At 42.8% G+C, this 23,811-nt stretch overlaps 2 protein-coding genes across 2 annotated transcripts in view; both read left to right on the forward strand.

The window, feature by feature from the left end:
* Positions 1-3,150: 3,150 nt before the first annotated feature.
* zc3h10 (zinc finger CCCH-type containing 10) lies at positions 3,151-8,279 on the forward strand. The gene is made up of 3 exons (XM_013138191.4): positions 3,151-3,401; positions 4,075-5,371; positions 5,474-8,279. The coding sequence occupies exons 2-3, from the start codon at positions 4,214-4,216 to the stop codon at positions 5,996-5,998; spliced, it is 1,683 nt and encodes a 560-aa protein (XP_012993645.2). The 5' UTR covers positions 3,151-3,401; positions 4,075-4,213; the 3' UTR covers positions 5,999-8,279.
* A 3,808-nt stretch (positions 8,280-12,087) lies between these two features.
* esyt1b (extended synaptotagmin-like protein 1b) overlaps positions 12,088-23,811 on the forward strand; it is a 34,710-nt gene continuing 22,986 nt past the window's right edge. Inside the window, exons 1-7 of the mRNA XM_010881268.5 lie at positions 12,088-12,832; positions 13,871-13,912; positions 18,998-19,132; positions 19,470-19,543; positions 19,806-19,878; positions 21,329-21,418; positions 21,595-21,650. Of these exons, the coding sequence (XP_010879570.5) occupies positions 12,476-12,832; positions 13,871-13,912; positions 18,998-19,132; positions 19,470-19,543; positions 19,806-19,878; positions 21,329-21,418; positions 21,595-21,650 (827 nt within the window). The 5' untranslated portion in view covers positions 12,088-12,475. The remainder of the gene's footprint in view (positions 12,833-13,870; positions 13,913-18,997; positions 19,133-19,469; positions 19,544-19,805; positions 19,879-21,328; positions 21,419-21,594; positions 21,651-23,811) is intronic.

Consider the following 23,811-nt stretch of genomic DNA (forward strand, 5'->3'; position numbering starts at 1 on the left):
GTTGATGGAAAATATATTTGGGTTAATGTTGTTTGTGTGTGTATCTACAAGTAGAATCAGTCATCTGAGTTGGCTATGAAATTTCAAATTTGAAGGGCCTGGTTTTGATTACATGGGACAAGCAGGAACTCCTTAGCTCAACAGCACCACTTTCACAACAGGTGCAATTGTTATATCACTGAATGCATTTTTAACCCTCTTGTTAATCTCAAATGTATCCATCGTTTATCCTTGGGGTCAATTTGACCCCAACAATTTATACATACAGAATATGATTTTTACCCAAGTTTACATGTCAGGTACCTTATGTTACTTTAACCCTTTATATGAAAATAACACTTTAAAATGGAAAAAAATGCAGATTTTTGTTATTTATAACATTTGGAAAGAAGAACCATTTCTGTTTTAAAAAATGACAAAGGGCCAACGGGCAGTCACGCACCAGCAGCTGTAGGGGACGGTGACCTTGTCCAGGTTATCAACCCCTCCCAACCCCTCCCTGGTCTGCATTGCAAGAAGCTCAGAGGGAAGCTCCGGCTTGTTTTTTCTAATTGTCCCCAACATGGTAACCGTCTTTCTCAGCAGTACCTCACCCAGGCTGCACAATATGAAAAAAATATCATATGTAATGTTATGACCATTCAGTCCTTCAGCCAGGTCTAGTACCACCCTCATGCCGTGATTTTTTTCAGGTGCTTGGACTGTGCGTCGCATGCTGCCCATATTTTGCTACCCTATTTGGCCGGTTGTATTGGCTGAAGGGACAGCGCCCATGAAATGCAACCAGACATTCATCACCAGACATTGTAAAGAAAGGCTGGACCCACTTGTCCCACATATCCCGTATTTCTGTGAGTTAGGTCACCAAAGCGTATGACACAGGAGAGGACATGAAATGTCTCTAGAGACATGGTGGCTGGGAATATCGCCTTTCTAGTGTCGACAATCCAAAGGCTTGCTGTTGCTTCTCCTTGACTTGTACGCTCCTGCCAAAATGACCAACCCAATGTAGGCTTGCATGTGGGTCACATCCAAGTCTTTTCAACTGCCCTAATACACTCACCTCCCCTCTATAAGTTAGTCATCCAAAGTATATCCTTGTCGACTGATATTGTTAAGAAGAGCTCAGATACTGATTTTATGTCTTGGACATGGCTGAGAGGGTATCTGGTTGGGCCTGGAACCATTTTGATGACATGAGCAGCACGAAGTCTGCTCTGTGGTTCTAGTGGGGACAGGGACCATGAAAACTCTCCATGTTAGGAAGGTGATGTGACTGCGTGTGGTTGAGAGACAACAGGAGGGTCAACACTAAGTCTCATTGTTATCAGAGGAGGATGCCTCCGAATCAGGGTCCTCCTCAACATTATCCTCAGTCTCCGACACGTTCTCATTTATGTCACTTTCACGGTCAAAGAGCTGAGACAAAACCCCACTGACAGAAAACCCATGCTTAGAGGTCATTTGAAATTGAGAGAAATGTTTTCAAAGGCTGCTCTGTAAGCTTCGATGTTTGCTCCTCGCCTATGCTGGGTAAACTGTCAATATCCTCGCCAGAATGATGTTTTCTTAAAGTTGGAAAACGTTTTGCAAACAAAGGCTAACTAAACAAAATGGGGCAGTACATTCCCACCAAATATTCATTTGTCAAATAGAAAATATAGTTTTGTACCTATACTATAGGGCAGTGGTATTCAAATCTTACACTACATGGGCCAGAGCCTGCTGGTTTTCTGTTCTACCTCATCATTAATTGGACCCACCTGGTGTCTTAAGTCTGTATAAGTCCCTAAATAGGGTTGCAATAAAAAAATGGAGTGTAAGGGCTTCAAGGGCCAGATTTGAATACCCCTGCTATAGGGTAACGTTTTGCGTGCCAGAATACACTCGGCCTGCTAATTAACTAACAGTTAGAAGCCTTCTGCTCAATGAAAACATCGTATGGATCTGAAACCTGCCATTGTAAATGTATACATTTTTTTGAAAGTCAAGGGCCATAAGTTGAGAGCATTTTCGAAAATAATCACTGTTGACATTTTTACACGTTAAAAAAACACCTTCACTTGTTGTTCACACTTGTTCACAGTGCCAGGACTGGAGTATGCGAACCTATGGCTAAAATCCTTACAGATTAAACGTTTATGTTCATTCTCATTGGATAACACGGCATGAAAACTACATTGAACCAGAACAAAGAAAGTTTTAGCCTCTACTTACTGAAATGTTTGTGTCAACCTTGGATAATTATACAATCACCAGCTAAATTGCGTTGGTCACACAAGGTAACAGAGTGCGGTAGAATGATAGGCGTATCCAGACTTTACCATAGCGAATTATTGGTAACCGCGCTCAGAAAACAAAACGCCCAGTAGGCGGAGTTGAGTTGTTCGGAGGACAGGTCAACCATTTCTACAAACGATCAGCTGGTTGTCTAGTGATGCTAATATTAAGACCAGTATTTTGTATTTGAAAAACAAAGATTTACTGTTGTCAATACAGATTGATCTCACACTGGTATAACTTTTAAAACAGTAATCTAACACTTCCATAAACTATCTCAAGACAAATTCCAATTCACTTTTGCCTGTTGAGATTCTTAACCATCTTTGTCTGTCCTGGTGTCATCTTATCTATAGCCATATCTTTAGCGCCGCAAGAACCCTACAGAACATAGAGCCTCCACATGGTAAAGAGGCGGGACTGCAGGTCTAACCGTCTGTTTTATGAAACGTCCTGTAGATGGCAACATATCTACACTAGGACTTGTAGGGCACCTTTTTTATAGTTAGAAATATTTCTCTCGTGGCAGCACTGAGTCTTTGGACACCAACCATGCCGTTCTGCTGTCAGCAAGATTGTGTTGGCAGCACTAATGAAGATTAAATGTTTCTAATTTAAAGCCCTTATCTCTTTGCACTGCAATGTGTATAATTCGTTATGACGATGAATACATTAAAAATTTGTCACAAGCGGCCTATGCAAATGTCAATATACAGAAACACCTACACAATAACTGTTTGCATTTGCAAAAAAATACAATAGAATTAACGTTGTTTACAATTTACTGTCCTTACATGGACAGTAATAGCGTTGACTTGCGAGCTTTTATTTTGAAGGTATCCTCATTATCATACGACGTGACGTTATCGTTAGTGCTATTGGCACAGAATAGTAGTCAAGTAACAACAGTAGCTTATGCTTTTGTGGGAAGCTAATGGGATCTTAATACAATTCTAAACCAAAAGTTATTAATAACGAATGACAAGAAAACAAAGCAAAAGATGAGTCAGCCAACTTTTTGAATGTTTTGAGAAAGCCCAGAGGATTGAAAGTTGGAGAGATCGAGAGTTGCCCAAACTGTTTCCTTTGCGTGAAATGGTCACACTCAAGGCAGCATTTTGGTAAGTTGTTGTTAGGTCTATCCACATAGTAGGTGGCTCTTTGACGTTGTTCGAGTCGACGTACCTAAAGAACTATTAAGATAATGTTACACCACATGGTTACTAACGAGTTTGCTTTTAAGCGGTGTAACTAAACCCCTAATGTACGGTACACGTTGTAGCACAATCTCTGTACTTTCAGTATTTCACAGTTTGCAACTAGCTAGCTAACCTCATTATCTTGCTGACATCATTAGCTAGCCGACAATTAGCTAGCTAGTAAGTCACAGCAGCGGTACCGTATACTGTAGAATATACCGTGATTCGCTATCTAACTAGCTACAGTATGTGAATAGTTTTTATCGCCTATAAGTTAAGCTAGTTAACATTGGTAAGATTACTAGCCACCCACCTAACCAGAAGATTAACAACTAGACCTCCACAGCCAGAAAGCTAGCTACAATAGCTAGCTGCTAAAGATATCTTTGTATGTATGTTGTAGTGTTCCGGTATACGTTTTCCCAGAATGTTCCACATTGCTACTTAACCCTCAGTTCTGTGTTTTTGCATTTATTGACTTGTGAATATGTTTAGTCAGACGCCTATTAATTATGAACAACGCTAGCTAAGTATGTCTGGCTACAACAATTTAATAAAGCTCAATAACACAACCAATTTGGTATCTTTCATTTAGATGCCTGTGTAGAAGAATTGCATTCGTCTGAAGAGCACCAGAAGAACTACACTCTATCAGGGAGCAGACAAGGCTTTCAGAATAAGTCACTCGCATACACACATGAGTGCTGTGTACCCCTTGCGCTGGGCCGTGCGCAATGCCTGACCGGGACAGCGCCTATCTTTCAGGTGGTGGTGGGAGTAGCAGCAGTGGTGTGGGTGGTAGTGTGGGCGACGAAGGGGGGCTAGGGGCTGGTTTTGGAGGGGGCACAGGAGAGGGCCGGGGTGGATCAGGGATAGGTGGAGGAAGTGGCTCTGGTTCTGGGGGCATGGGTGGAGGAGGGGCTCTTGGGAATGGGAACAACTGTGGGGGAGGTGGCCCCGGGGGCCTGGGGTCAGGACCGGCTCCAGACGGAGTCTGCAGAGACTTCTTGAGGAATGTGTGCAAGAGGGGCAAAAGGTGCCGCTTCAAACACCCTGATTTCAACGAGGTGCCAGACCTCGGGGTCCAGAAGAACGAGTTCATTTTCTGCCACGACCACCAGAACAAGGAGTGTGTCCGCTCCAACTGTCGCTTTGTTCATGGCTCCAAGGAGGATGAGGACTACTATAAGAAGTCAGGGGAGCTGCCCCTCAGGCTCAGAGGGAAGGTAGCTGCAGGGCTGGGCCTGTCTCCCATGGACCTCCCCCACAGCCGAGGGGAGGTCCCCATCTGCAGGGACTTCCTAAAAGGAGAGTGCCAGCGGGGCAACAAGTGTAAGTTCCGCCACGTCAAGAAGGACTATGAATACGAGCCGGCCAGGGTGGGGGTGGGGGGTGTCATGGGCCCGGGGGCCAGTGGGATGGTAAACACGGGTGGTGGGGTGGGAGGGGTTGGGGTGGGTGCTTGCGGGGGCATGGCTGGACTGGTGGGGGGCGGAGTTGGGAGCAACATGATGGGGATGGGGTGCCCCAGCCTGGGGGGGTGCAGAGATCCGGGCATCTCAGGTGTGGGGGGCGTAGGGGGGAGTGGGATGGGGGGCTGCCTTGCCATGGGGGCTTCAGGACAACGTCGCTTTGACAGGGGCCCCTGCTCGGTATACGATCCCCTGTTTGAGAGTGGCCTGTATGAGACCGGGCCATTGGAGGCCCCTGTAGACCACACAACGCTGCAGCTGAAGAGACGCCGGCTGGAGGGGCTCCGCCTGGACGGAAGTGGAGGAGGACACTATGAGCTGGGGTTGCAGGCCGCCCTACCACCACGCCCCCTGGACTACCGCTTTCTGGAGGAGGAGAACACCTTGCTGAGGAGGCGGGTGGAGGAGCTGAAGAAACAGGTCAGTGTAGAAGAGATAGGAAAACGTAACAGCACAATGTGCACCTCTTTGTACAACTCTGTCGCTCACTCAGGCTTAACACTTAGTTTATCTGTTTTTCAGGTCTCTAACCTCATGGCCACCAACGAGGTGCTGCTGGAGCAGAATGCTCAGTTCCGGAGCCAGACCAAGGTGTCAGTGATGACTTTGTCTTCCACCCCTGCCCCATCTGAGCAGACCATGGCGCCCCCTGTGGGTGCGGTGAGCTCCTACAATCACAGCATCGCCCAGACACACACTACCCTAAGCAGTGCTGGGCTGCAGCCTCGCACCGTCACCCTCACACAGCAGGACCTGGTGGCCCCCACCGGCGCCCCGACAGTACCCCCCTCCAATGCAGCCCCGCCCAGTGCCCCCCCTCCACACCTCAACCCAGAGATCACCCCGCTCTCAGCCGCTCTGGCTCAGACTATTGCCCAGGGCCTGGTTCCCCCTGTCTCTATGGCCCCTGTCACTGTTTCTGTGGCGCCTGTGGCAGTATCCATGGCACCGCCACTGCCGGGCATCACTATAAGCCATGCCACCACCCCCATGGTGTCTTACCCCATAGCCAGCCAGAGTATGAGAATCACAACCATACCCCACTGATGCAGATCACGTTCTGGGACACCTGTGGATCCAGAGATGGGCCTGGGAATGGCCTCTCAAGCTTTACTTTGCCCGTAGAAAGTGACTGCCTCAAGGGGTCATGTCCAGGTGGGAGACCCCTAATGCCCGTGCTTGATGGGCTGAGAGAAGGCTTTGGGAGAACTTCACTGTTACAACTTGATTTAGAAGGGTGTCTGATCCTAAAAGGAGTCCATGGATCAAGAGAGACACGTCTGTTGTTCAGTTATCTTTTAAACTGCCTTTATAGACTTCAGTTAAATTATTTCTGTCTCTTATACACACGCTTTTATATTGTAAATAGTTTAGCTTGGTTTTGTTAAAAAATATAGAAATGTGCTAATGCCAATATTTGTATATTTCGGTATTAATAATACAAAAAATGAAAAATGTATGAACTAGTTGGGTTTTGTGAGAAAATTCTCAAAATAACCTTAAAAGAACTGGGGGGAAATGATGAACATGCTTGCACGCCTCCATTACTTCCATTGATTTTGCTTTGTGACAGTGTTAACTCGAGGTCCAGAAAGCACCTTTTGAAATAAGCATAACAAATTGCCATTAACTGAAAATATGTCAGGGTGATGTTCCAGGTAACCTTTGTTTCTGTATTTTCCTTGCACCTTGATGTTTTGTATACATTTAAATTTAAACAACTACAAGAAAATTAAAAGTTTGTCTTATCGTGAATTAAGCAAGATATCGAGAGCTGTGGAAGTTTGTTTGCTACATTAGTAGCTAAATGTAGGTAAGTGTAAGGATGAAGAACTTTTACTATACCTTTTGTAAAGATATATTTTGTATAATCTCAATGTACATATGCAGTCGGATGAATGTGTAAACATATTGTTGGGTAAATGCGGTACATTTTAAAATGTATACTTGCTATATAGCCTAGTCTTGTGTAGTGTGGGGTGTAATGGCCTTCATCACTCATACTGGACTATATCACTGCAAACACTAGGCTTCTGGCCAAAACTTAGCACCAAGATGTTTACAGAAGATCATGACCCCCATTTGTGCTGTCTTCCTTTTGGTTGTGGTCTACCTGCATGCCGTTGTGCTGCATACGTCAGACAGCCAATCACAATGAGAGCCTGTGACCGGTGTTCTCCTGTCTCAACCTTCGTCACCTCAGACTGAACACTTACAAGTACATGGCGTTTGCCGTAGACCTTGTGGGTCCGGCTTGTCATCCGCTGGCATCTCTGCTCTTGTGGAATTCCGATGCCTCGAGGAGCCTGTCCCCATATCAGCTTCAAGGCTGTCGTCATTCCTAGGCATGACAAGCCTGCTACATGCACTGTCTGCAAGAAGATTATCACAGCTGCGGCAGTTTCTGAAGCAGGATGCTACAGGGATACTCCAGCCTGTCAGGGTGCACTGAGGAGCCACTGTGGCTCCACAATACATTCCCTGGTTCATCCACTTAAGCTGTGATGCTTCTTCAGGGCTATGTGGGCTGTCCTATAGTAATTGGAAGGTTGAAACAGGAGCTCAGACACACCGATAAATGTTCAAAGCACTACTGATTCGGCACAATGGGCCAGTGGTTGTGACAACAGCATGTGATTAAAGATGTCCAAAGCTTGTTGCAAAAGGTACAAAAGCTTTCAAAGTTAAACTGCAGGGGTTGCACTGACTTGTGTTGGGACTTATAAATGGTAGTAGGTAGTGGCACGAGATCGAGTCTTGTTTTCAGTTAAAGCAACACTTATGTTCATATAATTCATTTTATTCATTTCCTTCTGTGACAGTCCTGCTTTCATCTTCCAATATAATTAATAGTTTAACAAAAAATGTAGCTGGAAAAGTCAGTAAGATGTAATGGGAAGTCGCACTAATGTTCCTATTCCCAAAGTGTCTCACCATTCTGTCATGAAGTCTTTTTGATCATGACAGGAAACCACGTCCATAAAAACTTTAAATGTGATTTATTTCTGACCAGCAGGTGTCACTATTGTACATTGTTTGAAAGCTATGAGTAAGGAAGGCAAGCCTCAGGTTTTAGAAAACTTTGGTTGAGCAATGCTGTTCTGTGTCGGCTTCATGATGGTGTGGAAAAGCCCCAGCTTTCACCTCTTGAGCCATCAGTGGATGCCTTGCAGTATAATATCATTTAAATATGCATTCCTGGATTTTTGGCCACGGTTTTTAAAAGTGGTGCTGCCGAGTCTTTGAAAATTGGTCTTTGAAAATTGTGTTCTAGGTCGTATACGTTATGTGGCCGTATGCGCCCATGTCATCACGACCAATGTCTTTAAAACTTGGCTGACAGAGGTATGATAATGATTATACTTCTTGATTATGCACATATAAACAAGACAAGGCCGTAATTATAATATACATCCTCCCAATATGCACCCCCCCAATATTCAAATATGCTCAAAATGTCCCGCCCAATATATTGATATAAAAAATATTAATAAAATATAAGTGTACTATGCTACGACAGGCAACCACGAGCAGCCGTCCAAAATAATTATTAGCAAATGTAATCATAATCATAATTGAACTCAACAAATTGCCATTATTACTAAAATTAGTGATATGGCGTACTGCAGTTCTGCGTGTGGTTTGTCCAAGTAGTGTTGCCGTACCCCAGCAGAAGCCGTTGCTCGAGTGCTTTGAGTAGGTACAATTAATACATGTCATGCACCGTACTGTCTCTATTTCATTATTTTCATGTAATATGTGTTACATAGGCTAGATCACTGTCGATTGTGATAGTTTTAACGACAATGTGAATACGTTATTTTGCGCTGGACCTGTTGCCTAATTGTGGAAATAATGTTTTGCTAAAAAGTGTCAGTAATTGTATGTGGAAATAAATGTTTTTGTTGAAAACGGCCCCCGATTTGCGAGTGGTAATCAACCATCACTAATGTTAGCTCTCATAGCTAAGTTACCTGGAAAGTTAATTAGCCAGACATTGACCCTGCGACCGACAATTTTGGTGTGTATTCAACTTTAATTACGTTATTTTTGTCAGAAAGCCCAAGTGAAGTCTGAGTAAAGTGTCAGTCATTTATGTTGCCCTGCATGTGTAATTCATGTAGACAGTAGTAGCTTTAATTTATTGCATAATCGTTTAGTATACTGTATACATAGCTGTACTTGCTTGTGATAAATAGCATTATTAATGGTTGTTTGATTAAAGTGCAAGCAGATTGATTACAGCCAGGTTTCATTCACAGTGAGTGTCATTATGAGCAAGAGGAAGGGTGGCAGTGACATTCCTCAGTTTTTTGGGAAACCTCAGAAAAGTTGAGAGCAGTGAGAAAATGAGTGCCAGACAGATGATACAACTATGCAGTATCACAAGAGATGAGTCTATGTTTCTTGATATAATAATTATTGCCATTTAGATCAGAAATGGTTAGTAATCCATTCCAGAACTTCATGGCAAGAAACACCACTTGTTCACTGATAATATGTATTTAATGTTCACGCAGGTGCGTTCAGAGTAAAGAGAGAGCATGAGGATGCCGACAGGGCAGGGAGAGCAGGTGACATGGGAGTGAGCGTTAAAAGGAGCAAATATCGATGACTCATTTGATATTGCCCGGTTGGTATTGTTCCTACAACATCATAATTAATGTTGGCACAACTGAGGTTAGGTTTAGGCACAGGTGTCTCTGAGGTTAGGGTTAGGTCAAAGGGTGGGGGGTAGGGGAATATTCTGTCTTTGGACTGGGGTAACCAACTAACTACAGGTCAGTTGCAATGATGGTCCTGGAGCACCATTAATTATGGTGTCTTAGGAACAACATCAACTCGGCGCTATCAGACTGGTTAAGAATCCTTTTTCAGGGGAGGACCCGTAGACCCCCTGGCAGTTTTCGTCCCTCCCAATGTTGACTCCATGGCTACGGCCTTGAAATAACATACTGCTCATCCGGTCTAAAATGCGAGGTTGACAAAGATGGTTTATTGACAAAATGTTGTGTATATTTGACTTTAAGGTACTCCAGAATGATACTGCTTTATGTTCATCTTGATTTGGTGATACACACTCAACAAAAATATCAAAATGTTCAAGAATTTCAAACATAATTTTTTTTTATAGGCCTCAGGCTCTTCCACAGTATCTTTGTGCCTTCAAAGTACTAATGATAAATTAAAATGTGTTGGTTTTTCCATAGCTTATAATTGCCCATACCATAAACACATTGCCACCCAGGAACCTTGGCAAACCCCTCACCCACTTCACAGCATTCAAATAGTCAGCCATTTGCTAGTCTGTGGGATTGACGTAACGCCGATACATTTGAAAACGAGGATTGATTTGTGAAGAGCGTGTCAGTGGCAATGGAAGGTAGGCATTTGCCCACTGAAGTTGTTTATGACGCCAAATTGCAGTCAGGTCAAGACCCTGGTGAAGACCACAGGGATGCTGATTTTTTGAAATGGGTATTCAGTTGTTTGAACCCAATTTCAGCTGTCTGGGTAGCTGGTCTCTGACGATCCCGTCAGTAAAAATGTTACTGTAATGTAGGGTGGTCTTTTATTGTCCCCACGTCTGTGTAATGATCATGCTGTTTAATCAGCTTGACATGCAACACTTGTCAGGTGGATGGATTATTACTGCAAAGGAGAAATGTTCACTTACATGGATGTAAACACATTTGGGTACAACATTTTAGAAGAATAAGCTTTTTGTACAGCTATAAACCTTAACGTGATCTTTAATTTTAGCTCACGAAACATGGTCCAAACACTTTAAATGTTGTGTGTTTATTTTTGTTCAATGTATGTAAACAGTGTGAAAAATACACAGCTGTATTTATGGTGTTCCTTGTTTTGGCTGATGACAGTTAAAATCCATTTGGCTAGGTGAGCCATTGAAATGGTTCTGCATCAGCAGTGGATACTAATGAGGCCATATTGATTCTGTAGGAGCAAGCAGGATGAGAATGCCCACTCTGCAGAATAATGAAAAAACTGGAGCGTATTTCTGCTGTGTGTATGAGGAGATGCTTTTATTCCAAATTATCGATCTGGGTGTGGGTCAATTTGCCATTTCAAGTATGCCCTTACAAAATGTTGAACTACAAAACAATGCAATGATCCTTTAATAATATACATTAGTTATATATTATAGTCATTATTTATGGTTCATTATATTATTTATTATAATAATATTTTGATGGAAATTAGAGATTTGCCACACTTCCCGAAAACCATTGTCTGTGACCACAGTACATTGTTGTATCCACAAATACAAATGAAAACTCTACCATGCAAATATGAAATCTTATGTAAACAAGATCCAAAAATGCCATTGTGTTCTCTGGGCCCAAGCTCATTTAAGATGGACTAAGGTGAAGTGGAAAGCTGTCCTGTGGTTTGACAAATCAAAATGTGAAATTATTTTTGGGAATCATGGACTCCGCGTCCTCCAGGCTAAAAAGGAAAAGGACCATCCGGCTTGTTATTAGTGCACAGTTCAAAAGCCAACATCCGTGATGGTATGGGGGTGCATTAGTGCACATCTTGCCCCCTACATAAAAAACTTAATGGGTCATATGTAAGATTGTACTATACTATTAGCAGAATTAATGCTTAAGTTAATGTTTTAAATAAAAACTATTCTGAAAAAAAAAAAACTTGAGCTTTTCGCTAATTAGACTTCTTCGCTGGTCCTTCCATCAATTTCCCCACGCTAAACCACCCTGAACTAGTTAATACAATTCCACTCTGTTTGGGTCAGTTCGGGGAAGGAAACGGAACTCGACGTTGTTAAAAATTCTGTCTTTTAAATGGTTCCGCAGGATATTGAACATTACTACTTCACAAAAAGAAAACGTTTTATATCTAAACAAGTGGATGATTAAGAAAATATGAAATGTTGATGAAACAAAGGATATTTGTAGTATCTCAGGTCTATAGTGGTAGCAATAAAGCTGGTTCCAAACGGCAACTTTTTTTAAGGGTGGTACATCTCTGAAATGTTGCCAAAACATTATGTTCGCGAACCCCCCCCCCCCCCCCCCCCCCCACACACACACACAGCTGTTCCTGTAGATCTCAAACATAACCGATGACTGGGGGGGGGGCAAGTTTGCATAGCCATTTTTGTAGATTAAACTGCGAGTCTTGCCAACTATCGACCCATGTGGCATGGTTAGGCTGGCACGCACAGGAAGGAATAGACTAAAATCGATGCGCTTATTTTCTCTCAAAGGGCGTGTTTCTGTTCTGCTTACTGTTCTGTATACTGTTAGATAGAACAGACTCAGTGTCGTGCGTTTTTTAGTCAACGGCTTGGCGTAAATGTTTATGCCACATTTTCTAACTCGTATATAACTAAATGTGAATGGGTGAATAGTGAAAAGCTCGCGATGTGGTTTTAAAGGCAATATTCGACTGCATACACTGTTGAAAAGGGATTATTGCTCAAGTTACATTAGCTAAGCTAGGCCTACTTTGTGTTAGAACTTGGATAAACACGCCACGATGCAAGGGACGGACTCCGGAAAGGAAGATTCCAACAAGGACGCACCTGGGTCGATCTATTCCGAAAAGAATGCACCGAATAGCGGAGAAATGGAAACCAACAACCCACAGGGTCTAAACGCTGTATCAGTTCTTTGGACATTTGGCAAATGCTTAGGAGCTTTGTTGCCCGTCTACCTGGCAGGGTACTACCGGGTTAGCACTAGTATTTTAGTATTCGGGCTCATGGTCTACACAGGATGGAAACACTCACGCGAGGCAAAAGAGGCTCGTCTGCGGTCCGCTATTCACCACTATGAAAACGAACAACATATATCCATGAAAATATTCAAAAGTAAAAAGGATCTCCCTGCTTGGGTAAGAGAACTGTGATAACTGTCAGTCACTGCATCAATGCATAAGGTCCTCCAACTTAACGCCTAAGAAAATGCAGCCAGGGAGTGCAGCATCTGGAGTACAATGCAGCTAAACTGCAGTACAATTAATCTGGATTTTATGACCCAGTCACATGCCTAACGAACAGTGCTAATCAGAAAATATTTTCCGAAATATTTTCACTATCCCACAAAAGCTATACTCATGCGTGGTAAGGCTATATAGACCTACCTATTTAGCTGGACAAAAAGAAGAACAATAGAAAACATAAATGCGTATAACTTTATCTTTATACAGTTATAACTTATACCTTCCAAAAAATCTCTGGCTTTAACTGCCCCAATATATTTTAGGCTATCTGGCCGAGCTACAGTAGCCAACGCCATCTTCTCCTTTGCAGGAAGCAGCATGTATCCTCCCATATCCGAAGGTCCCTGTAAGATAATACTCTGAATACACATGGAAACCTTGGTATAGATGTTTAAGGGGATTTGAGATGCACTGACTGAGGGGTGATATTTTAATGCTCTCTTTCTCTTCTGTCCACAATTTCTTTCTCTGTTCCTATGTATGGTTCACCGCCATCCTCAGCTGCTTCTATATTAGGCAATTTGTGATATCTCTCGAGGGACTAAGGGGCAAAAGGAGAGACTGAGTCAGAAAGAATGCATAGTATTTCAGAGAAATAGATAAGGGGGAGGAAAAAGCTATCCTAACTACAGTTGTGGCCTCAACATAACATTGAGCACTGAGTCTATATGGGTGTATATTATCAGCCTGGGGTTTAAGTGTGGTTTTCTTTTACACGTGATGTGAAGGAACGTCAAGCATTTAGACATTGGTGTGCTTTCCTCACCCATTTCCTATCACACTGATGTTGACATTTCCCATTGGGGCATTTACACAGACCAAAACACTGGACAATCCTAGTCAAATAACCCTTAGATAGCATACAGGGTATAAGACAGGTATTCCTCATCAATCTGTTCTCTGGTTGATTTACATTCTGATTCCTTGCAGGTCAACTTCCCAGATGTGGAGAAGGTAGAATGGCTGAATAAGGTACTACATCATATCCGCCCTGGATCAGTTGTCTTTTGTCATCCTCTCCACGCAGGCGTATACCAATGCCTGTCCTTTAGGGAGGATGTAGTTGACTGTAATTCATCTTTCTCCAACTAAACACACAGTACCTGTCTTTGTGAGTCAGTTGTTGTGTTGGTGGGCGGTTGGTGGGGCATGCTAGCTGACAGAATAGCGCTGCTGCTACACCCTTTTATTTCTGTGGGGACGCCCACTCCTGTAGCCTCGCCACTGTGTCTGGCCGAAGCTGTTTCTCGTCTCCTTCAGTAGGGAGCAAAGCAGGCCCAGAGCCAGGCCACTCTGTCAGCCTTTCCATATTAGTTCAGCCTGACTCACAGGAAGGAGGGCCAAGCTAAACGTCTAAAATCCAATCAAACTGCAACATATTTCCCTTCCCCCATACTCTCTCTCTCTTCCTCTCTGTCGGACTCTCTAATAATAGACCTCCTCAACCAAGACTGAATTTATGATGTTTGTTACTGTGTAAAAACAAGGCCTGAGCGCTGCCTCTTAGACAAAGCAGACATTGGAGTTGGGTTTTCCCTACGGGTGCATCAGCAGACTTCATTTGCACCATCACCCATAACCCCCTTGCTGTTAGTCTTGTTTATCTCTCGCTCTCTATAATTACTAGAGTGAACATAGCTGTGGTTTTTCTCTACTGTTGCTCACGGTCTTGTCCTGTCTTTAGAGAAAACATGATCCCCTAGAAATCTTCAAATATTCAAAGGGTTTCTATAGTAACGAAAATGTCAACTGTGAAGGCAGACTTTTTTTTTTTTTTTTTTGTACAGTCAATGCGTGGGTCAGAATTCGTAAAGAGAGAGTTAAGGAAAAATAGTGGAGCAATATCAGAAAGGAGTTTCTCAGAGAAAAATTGCAAAGAGTTTGAAGTTATCATCATCTACAGTGCATAATATCATCCAAAGATTCAGATAATCTGGAACAATCTCTGTGTGTAAGGGTCAAGGCCGGAAAACCATACTGGATGCCCGTGATCTTTGGGCCCTCAGACGGCACTGCATCAGATTCAGGAATGAAATCACAAAATGGGCTCAGGAATACTTCCAGAAAACATTGTCGGTGAACACAATCCACCGTGCCATCCGTCATTCCCGGCTAAAACAATATAGGTCAAAAAAGAAGCCGTATCTAAACAGGATCCAGAAGCGCAGGCGTTTTCTCTGGGCCAAGGATCATTTAAAATGGACTGTGGCAAAGTGGAAAAGTGTTCTGTGGTCAGACAAATTAAAATTTGAAGTTAATTTTGGAAAACTGGGACGCCATGTCATCCGGACTACAGAGGACAAGGACAACCCATGTTGTTATCAGCGCTCAGTTCAGAAGTCTGCATCTCTGATGGTATGGGGTTGCATGAATGTGTGTGGCTTGGGCAGCCTACACACCTGGAAAGGCAACATCAATGCTGACAGTTATATCCAAGTTCTAGAACAACATATGCTCCCATCCAGACGTTGTCTCTTTCAGGGAAGACCTTGAATTTTCCAACAAGACAATGCCAGACCACATACTGCATCAATTACAATGTCATGGCTGCATAGAAGAAGGATCCGGGTACTGAAATGGCCAGCCTGCAGTCCAGATCTTTCACCCATAGAAAACATTTGGCGCATTATAAAGAGGAAGGTGCGAAAAAGAAGACCTAAGACAGTTGAGCAACTAGAAGCCTGTATTAGACAAGAATGGGACAACATTCCTATTCAAAAACTCGAGCAACTTGTCTCCTCAGTCCCCAGACCTTTGCAGTCTGTTGTAAAAAGAGGGGATGCCACACAGTGGTAAACATGGCCTGTGTTGATGCCATGAAATTTAAAATCAACGTATTTTTCCCTTAAAGTGATACATTTTCTCAGTTTAGACATTTGATATGTCATCTATGTTGTATTCTGAATAAAATATTGAAATTTGAAACTTCCACATCATTGCATTCTGTTTTTATTCACAATTGTACAGTGTCCCAACTTTTTTTGAATCAGGTTTGTATTTCAAATGTTTGTTTCTATTAATTGTGATGATTATAACTGACAACTAATGAAAATCCCAAATTCAGTATCTCAGAAAATTTGAATATTACTTAAGACCAATACAAAAAAAATATTTTTAGAAATGTTGGCCAACTGAAAAGTATGAACATGAAAAGTATGAGCATGTACAGCACTCAATACTTATTTGGGGCTCCTTTTGCCTGAATTACTGCAGCCATGGGTGTGGCATGGAGTCCATCAGTCTGTGGCACTGCTCATGTGTTATGATAGCCCAGGTTGCTCTGATAGTGGCCTTCAGCTCTTCTGCATTGTTGGGTCTGGCATATCGCATCTTCCTCTTCACAATACCCCATAGATTTTCTACAGGGTTAAGGTCAGGCGAGTTTGCTGGCCAATTAAGAACCGGGATACCATGGTCCTTAAACCAGGTACTGGTAGCTTTGGCACTGGGTGCAGGTGCCAAGTCCTGTTGGAAAATGAAATCTGCATCTCCATTAAGTTGGTCAGCAGCAGGAAGCATGAAGTGCTCTAAAACTTTCTGGCAGACGGCAGCGTTGACCTTGGACCTCAGAAAACACAGTGGACCAACACCAGCAGATGACATGGCACCCCAAACCATCACTGACTGTGGAAACTTCAAGCAACGGACATCAAGCAACGTGGATTCTGTGCCTCTCCTCTCTTCCTCCAGACTCTGGGACCTTGATTTCCAAAGGAAATGCAAAATGTACTTTCATCAGAGAACATAACTCAGCAGCAGTCCAGTCCTTTTTGTCTTTAGCCCAGGCAAGACGCTTCTGACGCTGTGTCTTGTTTAAGAGTGGCATGACACAAGGAATGTGACAGCTGAAACCCATGTCTTGCATACGTCTTTGCGTGGTGGTTCTTGAAACACTGACTCCAGCTGCAGTGGAATCTCCCCCACATTTTTGAATGGGTTTTGTTTCACAATCCTCTCCAGGGTGCGGTTATCCCTATTGCTTGTACACTTTTTTCTACCACATCTTTTCCTTCCCTTCGCCTCTCTATTAATGTGCTTGGACACAGAGCTCTGTGAACAACCAGGCTCTTTAGCAATGACCTTTTGTGTCTTGCCCTCCTTGTGCAAGGTGTCAATGGTCTTCTTTTGGACAGCTGTCAAGTCAGCAGTCTTCCCCATTATTGTGTTGCCTACAGAACTAAACTGAGAGACCATTTAAAGGCCTTTGCAGGTGTTTTGGGTTAATTAGCTGATTAGAGTGTGGCACCAGGTGTCTTCAATATTGAACCTTTTCACAATATTCAAATTTTCTGAGGTACTGAATTTGGGGTTTTCATTAGTTGTCAGTTATAATCATCAAAATTAAAAGAAATAAACACTTGAAATATATCAGTTTGTGTGGAATGAATGTATACATTATACAAGTTTCACTTTTTGAATGGAATTACTGAAATAAATCAACTTTTTGATGATATTCACATTTTATGACCAGCACCTGAATATACAGTATCTATATACAGTATCTCACAAAAGTGAGTACACCCCTCACATTCTTGCAAACATTTGATTATATCTTTTCATGTGACAACCCTGAAGAAATGACACTTTGTTACAATGTAAAGTAGTGAGTGTACAGCTTGTATAAGAGTGTCAATTTGCTGTCCCCTCAAAATAACGCAACATACAGTCATTAATGTCTAAACTGCTGGCAACAAAAGTGAGTACACCCCAAAGTGAAAATTTCCAAATTGGTTCCAATTAGCCATTTCCCCTCCCTGGTGTCATGTGACTTGTTAGTGTTAGAAAGTCTCAGGTGTGAATGGGGAGCAGGTTTGTTAAATATGGTGTTATCGCTCTCACACTGCCTCATACTGGTCAGTGCAAGTTCAACATGGCAGGTCATGGCAAAGAGGATTGTTGCTTTACATAGAGATGGCCTAGGCTATAAGAAGATTGCCAAGACACGGTGGCCAAGACCATACCGCGGTTTAACAGGACAGGTTCCACTCAGAACAGGCCTTGCCATGGTCGACCAGAGAAGTTGAGTGCACATGCTCAGTGTCATATCCAGAGGTTGTCTTTGGGAAATAGACGTATTAGTACTGCTAGTATTGCTGCAGAGGTTGAAAGGGTGGGGGGTCAGCCTGTCAGTGCTCAGACCATACGCCGCACACTGCATCAAATTGGTCTGCATGGCTGTCATCCCAGAAGGAAGCCTCTTCTAAAGATGATGCACAAGAAAGCCTGCAAACAGTTTGATGGAGACCAGCAGACTAAGCACATGGATTATTGGAACCATGTCCTGTGGTCTGATGAGACCAAAATAAACGTATTTGGTTCAGATGGTGTCAAGCGTGTGTGGTGGCAACCAGGTGAGGAGTACAAAGACAAGTGTGTCTTGCCTACAGTCAAGCATGGTGGTGGGAGTGTCATACTCTGGGGCTGCATGAGTGCAGCCGGCACTGGGAAGCTACAGTTCATTGAGGGAACCATGAATGCCAACATGTACTGTGACATACTGAAGCAGAGCATGAGCCCCTCCCTTCGGAGACTGGGCTGCAGGGCAGTATTCCAACATGATAACGACCCCAAACACACCTCCAAGACGACCACAGCCTTGCTAAAGAAGCTGAAGGTAAAGGTGATGGACTGGCCAAGCATGTCTCTATTGAGCATCTGTGGGGCATCCTCAAAACGGAAGGTGGAGGAGCACAAGGTCTCTAACATCCACCAGCTCTGTGATGTCGTAATGGAGGAGTGGAAGAGGACTCCAGTGGAAACCTGTGAAGCTGTGGTGAACTCGAAATATTGAAACTTTGGGCCCAATGTGGACATTTTCCCTCAGGGGTGTATTCACTTTTGTTGCCATTAATGGCTATTTTGAGGGGACAGCAAATATATGTCTTTAGTTTGCACCAGGGTGAACTACCGTTTATGCAATGACTGAATTTCTTTAGGAATACCTAACAAACTAGCGGTTTCTGCAGGTTTCTAGTCATTGCAATAATGCTATGTAGCATTGGCTTCCAGAACTATAGAATTAATATCATCCTTGGTCCTATCCCCATCCCACCTCAGATCCTGCAACAGGTGTGGCCTTTTGTGGGTCAGTACCTGGAAAAGCTGCTGGTAGAGACCATTGCTCCATCCATCCGTTCCTCCAGCACTCACCTCCAAACCCTCACCTTCACCAAGGTGGACTTTGGGGACAAGGTGAGTTCTACACAGATATGGCTACAGGTCCCATCTTCCAGATACTGTACAGTGACAATTAAAATACTACATAATATTTCAGGGGGGCCTATGCGCTTCAGCAAACAAAAAAATGGAGGGGTGCTCAAAAACAATGACAAAATCATGAGAAAGACTTAAGAAAAACATCATGCCTTTTCTGTGGACTGCTCCCGACTTGTCTTTGCTTAGTCCTTATGGTGTTTTCCCCTTCTTACTGCATTATACTTGTATTAACTCTCCTGATATGCTCATTATTTGTTTTATATCGTTTTCATGTTTATCGTTTTCTGTACATTATGTTGCTTGTGTGTTGTAGGCCATGAAGGTTGTTGGTGTGAAAGCACACACAGAGAATGAGAAGGGACAAGTCCTGTTGGATGTGTACATCAGGTGATCTTCAACCCTTTTCATAAGGACATTTAAATAATTTTAGCAAACGCTCTTATCCAAGATAAAAGAGTCTCACATTAGTGACTGTATGCATTTTAATACTCCCCACTATGGAAATCCAACCCACAACAGTAGTGTTTCAAATGCTTTGCTCTACAAACTGACCTACATGGGACCTTTGGTGTTTAATATTGTATATATCTATTATACAAGGACCCAATTCTCCAATGTTTTACAGTATCTAGTTTCTTTTACCTTGCAGCTATGTTGGAGATGTTGAGATCAATGTGGAGGTGAAAAAGTATTTCTGCAAAGCAGGAGTCAAAGGAATACAGGTATGTTACCAAGAAATTACCAATAAACATGTTTTCTAAAGCCTTTATAGACTTTATTTATTTCTTATATATATACACATATATACACATATATACACAACCTTGTTTCCAAAAGAATTGGGACGCTGCGTAAAATGTAAATAAAAACAGAATGCAAATCATTTAAACCCTAAATTCCATTGAAAATAGTACAAAAACAACATATCAAATGTTGAAACTGAGACATTTTATTGTTTCTTGAAAAATATATGCCCACTTTGAATTTGAACGTGTTGCAAAAACATTGGGACAGAGGCAACAACAGACTAGAAACATTGTGTAACCTGGTGGAACATCTCACAACTAATTAGGTTAATTGGCAACAGGTCAATAACATGATTGGGTATTAAAAGATCATTCCAGAGAGGTAGGGTCTTTCACAAGGGAGAATGGGGAGGGGTTCACCACTCTGTGAAAGACTGGCGGGCAAGTAGTGCAACAATTTAAGAATAATGTTTCTCAAGATAAAATTGCAAAGAGTTTGGGGATCTCATAATCTACAGTACATAATGTCAAATAAAAGATTCAGAGAATTCTGAAAAATCTGAATACAAGAGACAAGGCCGAAAACCAATACCGGATGGCCGTGATCCTCGGGCCCTCAGGCAGCACTTCCAAAAGTATCTATGGCCATCACACACCTATATGAGCTTGTTGGACATCCCATTCCAAAACCATGGGCATTAATATGGAGTTGGCCCCTCTTTGCTGCTTTAACAGCCGCCACTCTTCTGGGAAGGTATTACACAAGATTTTGGAGTGTCTCTGTGGGAATTTGTCCCCACTCACCCAAAAGAACATTTGTGAAGTCAGGCACTGATGTTGGACGAAAAGGCCTGACTCGCAGTCACAGTTCCAATTCAACCCAAAGGTGTTCAATGGGGTTGAGGTCAGGGCTCTGTGCAGGCCACTCGAGTTCCAAACCCACCACGTCAAATGTCTTTATGGACCCCGCTTTGTGCACAGGGATACAGTCATGCTGGAACAGGAAAGGGCCTTCCCCAAACTTGCCACAAAGTTGGAAGCATTAAGATGTCCCTTTACTGGAACTAAGGGGCCTAGTCCATAACACAGCCCCAGACCATTATCCCTCCTCCACTAAACTTTACAGTAGGCACTATGCATTCCGGTAGGTAGCATTCTCCTGGCATCCATCCCACCCAGATTTGTCCATCAGACTGCCAAAGGTGGCATCCTAAATGGAATTCTTCAGTACAACTTAATGTACTGCCAATGTTTGTCTATGGAGATTTCATGGCTATGTGCTGGATTTTATGCACCAGTGAGCAATGGGTGTGGCTGAAACACCTGAACTCAACAATTAGAAGGGGTGTCCACATATGTTTGGCCATATATGTATCACTATTCCTTATATTCATGTAGATTTCTATTCCTGCCTATCCCTCTTCAGCTCCATGGGATGATGCGGGTGATTCTGGAGCCTCTGATTGGAGACGTCCCCATCGTGGGTGCAGTTACCATGTTCTTCATCCGCAGGCCAGTGGGTAGCTGGGAGGCCATCATACCTCTCTTTTCTCCACACCTCCATCAGTCTGTCCATTTCTCTCTTTCTTCCCTCCATTTGTTTACATACCTATGTCTCTCTGTTTGTGCTGAATGTCATGAACCCTAACAATGGCTCTGTTTTCCCCTCTTCTCTTTTCCCCTGCCTGGCAGAAACTGGACATCAACTGGACTGGATTGACCAACTTACTGGACATCCCTGGCCTGAAGTGAGTGAGGTTGATGTAGTTATTATGTAGTCATTATGGCATTCAGTTAGTGTTTGAACATAAGAATGGGCGATTGGTGGCCTCAGGTGGTCCAGATGTCTTTAGCCACTCATTTACTGCAACATGGGTTTGAATCTGACCCACAATTCTTTCAGCAAAAACTCTTATTTTCCAACAATGTCCTGTCCAATATAGCATCCAATGTCTAAAAAAGTGGGCTATATAATAAAAATGATTGGTAAATGGGTGACCTAAACATAATTTAGCTTGGGATCCAGGCTCACAGATTCCACTGTCTCAGTTACCTCATTTCCAGGCAATTGCACACAGTGAAATATGAGCCTGAAACCCCAACCATGCAAAGTTGGATTTTGGGGAGGGGCCGAATCATGTGAGAATATTTGTCATCTTTTGAATTGAACGTACAACCAGCTAATAGCATACAACACTTTTGTAAGTTTTACCCAAGTTATAATAATGCTAGAACGGACTTGTGCCTCGAGTGAGTGTTTGTCCACACATGTCCCACAGCAACACAACAATGTAGCTTGGAGGAAGGTTTTGTGAGAGATAGGTCGGTAGAGTAAGTTAATTAAACCAATGCCTATCATCCAGGGATTTCTTCACAGCTTTCTTTTTAGCTAGTAAATGTCATTTTGGTCAACGTTTTTCACCAGATCTTCCGTGGATTTTGGCAGAAGTGTCTTGAAACAAGAATACTAAGTCAGAAATGTCTACCCTTCTGGGCTTTATACACAATCGAGCTTAGGATTATACAGAGAGTGGTGTGACATAAAACATCCAGTCAGAGGCAGTCATGTGGGTGAAAACTGTTATTTTATGAGGTCAAAGGAGAAGCATTATTCAAGCTTTTAGGTGGGATACAAACAGGCAATGATATACCACCTGACCCCTCTGTATAATACTATATGATATACCACTTGACCCCTCTATATGATATATCACCAGATCCCTCTATATGATATACCACCAGATCCCTCTTTCTAATGCTATTTGATACACCACCTGACCCTTCTTTATAATACTATATGATATACCACCTGACCCCTCTGTATAATACTATATGATATACCACTTGACCTCTCTGTATAATACTATATGATATACCACTTGACCCCTCTGTATAATACTATATGATATACCACTTGACCCCTCTATATGATATATCACCAGATCCCTCTATATGATATACCACCAGATCCCTCTTTCTAATGCTATATGATACACCACCTGACCCTTCTTTATAATACTATATGATATACCACCTGACCCCTCTGTATAATACTATATGATATACCACATGGCCCCTCTGTATAATACTATATGATATAACACCTGGCCCCTCTGTATAATACTATATGATATAACACCTGGCCCCTCTGTATATGACTATGATACACCACCTGACCCTCCTGTATAATTGTTACAAACCCTATGGCTCTTGCAGTCTAGGGTGGATGGTATAGAGACCCGTAACATAAAACGAATGTATACTGGTGTAGTGTAAAGGCATAATGAGAACAAACGACACAGACAACCAAAGCTACCGTTAAACATAAAACGTTTATTATAAACACACGGTAAAGGGATTAGGGAAAAGGGGCTGAGCTGGACCCAAGATATGAAATAATATAGTACAAACACCCCTAAACTGAACTTGCCTGCCTCAAGAACCGCTTAGCTGTCTACTAACCAATACAAAAATACAGTGGGTGGTCCGCTCAGTTCTACGGGTTGTGTGTGCCCAAGGGCAATATGCTAAAAAAAAAAAAAAACTTTCCCAGGAACACAGGGACAAACAAAACACTCAGGTTCAACAGTGACTAAACAGCCAACAATTGACTAGACAACACCAAACAAAACACCACAGCAATACATACTCACATGAAACAGGACAAAGTGAGATGTGTGTGCTAAACTAAGTGATGTATATCAAAAAGGGTATGTATCTCAAGAGTGTCTATGTCCATTAGGGTAAAGAAAGTCTCTGGGAGGACCAACTGACTGGGTTTTTAAACCACGGATGTGTGATGCGATTGGGTAATGGAAAAAGGAACAGGTGGTGCAATTAGGAGGGGTGTCCACTGATTGGTCCACCTCAGCAGTCAGGCGATGCACTCATGACTGCCAGGTGGGAAAC

This window comes from Esox lucius, chromosome 17 (assembly GCF_011004845.1).
Source record: "Esox lucius isolate fEsoLuc1 chromosome 17, fEsoLuc1.pri, whole genome shotgun sequence".
Classification (NCBI taxonomy): domain Eukaryota; kingdom Metazoa; phylum Chordata; class Actinopteri; order Esociformes; family Esocidae; genus Esox; species Esox lucius.